General features: G+C 38.5%; 1 protein-coding gene across 2 annotated transcripts in view; it reads left to right on the top strand.

Annotated features, from left to right (window-relative positions):
- Positions 1–2,156: 2,156 nt before the first annotated feature.
- The window catches only part of hipk3b (homeodomain interacting protein kinase 3b), a 61,358-nt gene continuing 56,991 nt past the window's right edge, over positions 2,157–6,523 (top strand). For both annotated transcript variants that reach the window (XM_084718334.1, XM_084718342.1), the window contains exon 1: positions 2,157–2,500. In XM_084718334.1, the coding sequence (XP_084574460.1) occupies positions 2,428–2,500 (73 nt within the window). In that variant the 5' untranslated portion in view covers positions 2,157–2,427. The remainder of the gene's footprint in view (positions 2,501–6,523) is intronic.

Genomic DNA, 6,523 nt, shown 5'->3' with positions numbered 1-6,523 from the left:
GGCCGGTAGGGGGAGACAAACGATAGCCACCGTGAGCGCGCGCTTGCGTGTGTGTGTGTGTGTATGTGTGTGTGTGTGTGTGTGTGTGTGTGTGTGTGTGTGTGTGTGTGTGTGTGTCTGGTCAACGACTCAAAACAGACCAGAGCAAAAGATCACAGGGCAGCCACCTGATCGCCAACAAACTTCTCTCTCACCTAGAAATAACATCTTGTGAATGTCGTAAGATCTTAAAGTTGCATTACTGTGGCACAAATTTTACTTATTGCCTTATACCTTCAGTATACTATTTTTTAAAAATGAATTTCTTATCATTACTCACTGGGTTTATTTCCCATCTTATGTTATGCATTCTATTTTCATCATTTTTTTTTTTTTTTTTTTTTTTTTTCACTTATGCTGTATTATAAAGTGGGGGGGGGGTTCTATGTTCATCCATCGTATTCTTACCATTGAGTTTTTATTTTTCCATCTTGTTTTATACTGTCTTGATGGACCAAGATTTTTGGACAAACAAACAGACAAATCTGAGATTTTGAGTTTGTCAAGACATTAATGTACTTTTGTAGAACTCTGATGATGATGTCCTCTTTACCATATTATGTGAGCATATCTCTGTCTAAATTTGATGGTGAGCCATGCACAACTGCCTGGGTTGTGACTTGGGCTATGCAGAAAGCACCCTTGCATTTTCCATGAAAAGCTAAATGGGGTGCTTCCATATATGTGGGTGGGCTAATCTACGTCCCCTTGTTACTACCCCAGCTGTGTTTACTCCTGATGCACCAGGTTAACAAGAGGCATTCACACCTGCTTTCCAGCTGACTATGTCTGGTGGTTTGTTGTCTGTAATTGGGGTGGGGACTGGTGAGGACTGGGAAAGACAAATGCCTTCTGGTGGATTAGATTACAGCTGGTCTTCTCAGACACCGGGGCTTATGAGCAGCTTACTTTGTCAGCTGGGTGTCTCCTGACTGTCTGAGCAGAGCTTGTGCTCCCCCACTAATTTCCTTAAGAACACTCTGACACTATACTCAGGAAGTGAGGAAATGTATTATTATTGGTTATCAACATTGTGTTCTTCCATTGTCATTCCCTACTAATTACAAAAACTGGAGGCTATTTGTAGGATGTTATTGTCTTATCACTGATTTTTCTATCAACTTGTAGTAGAGTAAATATACTGAATGCTGGACAGAGACCTATAACTTTAATATGTTTTATCAATAAGTCACACACCCCTTTGATTACAGCAGTCCATTCCTTTATTCCTCTCATCCTTTTAAATACACAAAATTTAACATTTCACAAAGTCTTTGAAAATTAGCCCGTCTGGCTAAATCTGGCACATTCATGTGACTTAAATAATCATGTTAATTAATGTGCACTGTCCCTTCTTAAATAAAATAAACATAAACATAAAGCATACCATACTACTGACTGCTGTGTTGTGTTAATTGTGTGCTAATTGTGTGTTAATTGCCAGAGGCAATTAATGCCACTTTTTTGGCACATGCTACGGTCATGGCTGGCTACTTTTATTTCATTTTATTAAAGTAGGAGAGCAGGAGCACATTAAGTTAAAAGGAAAAACAAATTTTATATAAACAGATCTACTGTACACATTCAACAAATAATTTTGTAAAAAGGAAATTTTTTTCAAGTCATAATTTTTCTTTGCTTTTTTTTTTTTTTTTTTTTTTTAAAACATCACAATACATATTGAATCATGGACTTTTATGGTGATATTGCACCTTGCCTTTTGGTATGTTTCATCCCACCTTTATTGTCATGTGCACAATTATTACAGTGAAGTAGTAACTGGCAAGAAATTCTCGATTCTCAGGCTTTCTCCAATGATGCTCAAACTAATTGTGCAAAAAGACAATTACACCAGTAAAAATGAGAATGTACGAGACATAAAATAAATAAATAATACATACACACAATGCGTATCTTCTCGCCAAAAGCTTATTACATATTAGGATATTTTTATTAAGATATTTTTCTCAATTTTATAGTTGCATCTCTATTGTGTTGTACTGTATCACACATACATTTACCTCCTGAATCTTTGTGAATGTAGCCGCTCGCTGATCGATTACTCTGGTCTGGCCAATGCCGTCAGTTCACAAACATTCGCTTGCAGTTGCTAGAGAAAAGGGACATGTTAGAGGCTGGCAGGCCCGCGGAACCGCACGTCTAGTAGAGGTAACGGACACCCTTTCAGACATGGGCTACTTCGCCCAAAGAGGAAGGCGACGAATTTGAACTGCGTAGCTACAACCTGGGCTCGGTGTGGTGTTTCTGGACGCTCATATGCAGGAGTTATTTAATGTTTAAAAATGTGGGAGATGGTGTCGTTACCGAGAGCGAGCTCTCCCTTCCTGTCGTCTAGGACAAGATGGCAGCAATGCAGGCGAACTGTGCATGGTATGGATTTATAAGTCCATAACATGTTCAGAGAAGCCCTGGATTATACTTATAGTGACTCTATGTGAAGGTAAGTGCTGGAGTGAAGGATGTCATTGGTGATATTTGTTTAGTTTAGCACTGGAAACGATACTTAAGCTAAATGTGACGTAATACAAAGTCATAACTTAGCTACAAAGTTAGCTAGCAGCTTTTGGCTGTATAAGGTTTCAACTGTTTCAACATCGGCTTCGCACGTAGCAAGCTCTATCAGCACTTTGTGGTAATCAGTTTACTAGTTGTGGGCTATTTTAATGGCAAACAGTGGCTGAGATGGCGTTGGTGGTAATTATTATCGTGAGTGCAATGGACACTCTGTAGTGTTTGTTATTTCAGTGTTGTCACGGCGACCCGTCTTTTTCTTTCTTTTGTGCTGATATAATGCTGTCTTAACTAGCTTTGTTAACTAGGTTATTTCCCCATTAACCTAAGCTCGACGGACAATATGGACCGAGGGACTTAAAACTTGTGTATATGTATTACTCGGTTAACCAAGCAAACCATTGCGAAATAATTGTAGACAAAGGTGGAATCAGTAGGATTTGTACGAGCCGTTAGTCAACACACCAGAAAGGTATGTGATTGTTAAGTCTCATTCCTAGGTCTCCACATTTCTACATTTTGTGTCGGTGAATCGTCCCGAGAACAGCAGAATAATGAGAAAATAAATCAATATAGGCAATACAGGCACGACACAATTCTAGTAGGTCATATATGATGAGGGACTACATACAGAGTCTATACTTTGTGTTCTTGGGTGCATTTTGCATATTAAGGCTTTACTTTCAACCATAATTAGCCTATAGCCATTTTAATTTGAATCACATATGCTGGATTGTACTTTGTCTAAATTTGTACGTGATGGTCCAGTAACCAGTCACCTGTAATTAATCTACAGTTATTACTGTACAGTTATAAGTGTAACTGTAATACACCCAAATTATTTAGATGGATAGATAGCACTACAAGTAAAAGGAAAGTATTTATTTTTTTTTTCAGGGCGAACTGTACCTTAATATCTTGCAACCCTCTTTCAGGATGGCAATCCAAGAATGGTCTGTGGCTACACCTGGTTAATGGTTTAAGCTTCTGTTAATATTGTCAAGTATTTTGGTCACATCTTAGCTCAAAACAGCTAAAAATAGCCAATTTCTCTCCGCTGTCTCAGCCAGCTTAGCAGATATAAGCACATGGTGAAAGATAAGAGGTGAATGAAACCAAAGTTGGAATTTATGTCAAGTTAATCATAAAATGTGCCTGTCACAATCAACTTAGCCATTTGGTGGTGGTTTTGTGTTAAAAAGGAAATATATGGGTAATAGTTGAGCTCCTATGTGAGGGTTTAGACATCTACACCACCTACCGGCAAGGCAAGTATCCTATATGATTCTAGGTAGAAACGTGTCTTTTCATAATTGTGAAACTGAAAAGAGAAATTCAGGACTCATGCTATGACGCTGTAGTTTATGTACTTTCCTGTCCTGTATGACAGTAGTACTTATACTTTTTTGGTCCTGAAAGTAAGGAATATCATAGTGTGGGTGTTTGTTTTGCTTTCCTGTGCTAAGCAGAAAAATTCCAGTGGTACAGCAGACAGTGGATGGGAGTTTTGGCTGGTTTGACTGGCATGCAGCAGACATGGCTGTGTAGTTTGATCCCAAACGTATAATGTGTTGTAGCTGCCCTTTTTGTTATTTGAGTTCTTGTCGTTGGCCCAAAGATCACTGCCAGGGCCCAAAATGAACACAAGCAGCCACTAACCAAATGCTGATAAAATATGCAAGTGTCTGGTAGATTTGACTCACTTAACGGCCAAAAACAATTGTAATCTGTGGAGTAGCAGGTAAAATTTGAACATTCACTAGGCATTTTGTTGGTGGACAAAAGTTGATTTTGCACCTTGCTCGCTGTTGTTTTGATTTGTCTTCTTAGTGTCTAATACAAATCGTACCGAATAGGCTATTAGCTAATGTTTACTCAGACTTGGTCCAAGTCAATTGTCAATACTTGTCAGTAGAAATTAGCTCATATTCAAGTTTCAAAACCTGCTGTTTCTAAAAACATTTATGATAGTGAAGCTGCTACCAGTATCTGTGTACTGTCTGTTTACTGTTAACCTTCTGAGACAACACCACAAGTACAGTACACCATTGTACTGTTATGTTTGTGTGATTCCCCTCAGCATAGCTCAATGCAGTCCGGTGCATCAGCTTGTCAGGTCCAAACCAAGGTTGTTGGTGATAAAGATGCCAGTAATGCTAGAGGAAAGTCTGCACACAAGCATAGCCAGTAGTAAACAAATGTGTAAACAGTGATTTCTCCTGCAACACTCACAATTAAAGCAAAATATATATTTTTTTCTTAATGGCAGTGGGGACTTGGAAATGTGTTGTCATGTCATGCAGCACTGATCTGCTACACTTGGGCCAGCTGGTCATCTGTATTGCCTTGTGGGCAACTTAAAGATTGTTTTCCACCCGGAGTGATGTCATCTTGAGGTGTGCACACAGACATGAGGCAGTAAACAAAACAGAAAGATTGAGAGTTTATGGGGAGAGTACCATGACAAGAAGATGCAAGGTATCTGGCATGAATCACAAAAGTGGTGGGTGGAAAAAGTGCAATATCCAAAGAGGTAAATATATGTCCCAGCATACACTACATAATTACCTACATGCATCCAGTGATCTGGTCAGAGCCCAGGATTTTAATAACATGGTAGATGCTTCGTGCAGAAACTGGTGAGGAAAAAAATATCTGTTTTCTAGTGAACCAGCTCACTCTGCTACTGTGTTAATGGCTGATTTAATGAGAAGCGTAACAGTTTTCATGGCTCTATGATCAGTGTTCTGCTGATCGATATACAGTAAGTGCTTGATGTGTAGTATTTCAGTGTCAGCACCTTGGGGACAGCTGTTAACACATGTTCGAGAGAGGTGATAGACTCAAATGCAAAATGCATTTACTTTATGATTTCTGGGAGCAAACTAAAATAGACACCAACAGTCAGTTATTCATGGGTGTGTAGTCTCTTTACATGTTTACTAATGACTGACAAATAAGTTTACTTGTTAAACACACACATTTCAGGCACCTAAAATTTTGAACTTTGCAGTTATCTAGTATTTTTCATGTTTTCCAGATAGAAAGTAAGAATGGGTAGTATTGGGGTCAACGAGGCCTCTGTTTTCTTAATCTGTGCCTACTTGTGCTTGGTTTTAAATTTGTATTTCATTTACTACTTGTTCAAAATGGTGATTTGTCATTGCTTAATTCATATCGTAAAAAGAGTGCACCGTAATGGAGTGATACCAGCATGTGCCTACACATTCAGTTAAGGCATTCATGTAAAAGATATCACCATTATTTAGTAGAGAACTATTGTAATTACAGAACGGGGTTGCGATGTTACGATGGTAGAGGGCTCAGTGGTCAATGACTGTCAGCCATCATGATGGACAATACCATTGTCCACTGGCCTAGCCCTCGCACATAGCACTTTTTTTTACCCTCGCTGGGAAATTTCACAGCAGCAGAGATATGTAAAGACAGTAAAAGAAAAGAAATAATACTAGACAATACAAGAATACAGTACAGTAAAAATAAGAATAAAGATAATAGCAATACTAATACTAGTGTGAAAACAGGTACATCAATAAGCATCAAAGTGTAAAACAGTGCAGCTGGTGCAATAGACAGTATACATCATAAAATAAAGGGTGTGAAATGTGCGAAATGTGCAAGTCACCATGTATACTACTTGGAAAATTGCAAACTGTGAAATGTATAGAAGAACAGTGCAGAGTCCATGTGGATAGTTTTGAAATGAGATATGTATACAAAGCAGTGCAAACAGACAGGAATAGTATTCTCTTGATTCCCAAATTTTAACTCTGATACCCATGCCAAGTTCAGGATCACGATACTCAATACCACAATGATACTTGAGACTGAAACAATAATGGATTGATACTCAATATCTGACAGCTCAGAAAAAGAATGTCCACAAGGGGCAGTAACACTGGACATACCGTGTGCTGCTGTAACTAAAATT

Source organism: Lutjanus erythropterus, chromosome 1 (genome assembly GCF_056507025.1).
Source record: "Lutjanus erythropterus isolate fLutEry1 chromosome 1, fLutEry1.hap2, whole genome shotgun sequence".
NCBI classification, from domain to species: domain Eukaryota; kingdom Metazoa; phylum Chordata; class Actinopteri; order Lutjaniformes; family Lutjanidae; genus Lutjanus; species Lutjanus erythropterus.
Note: the sequence above shows the minus strand (reverse complement) of the source record. Positions and strands in the feature narration are given on the sequence as shown.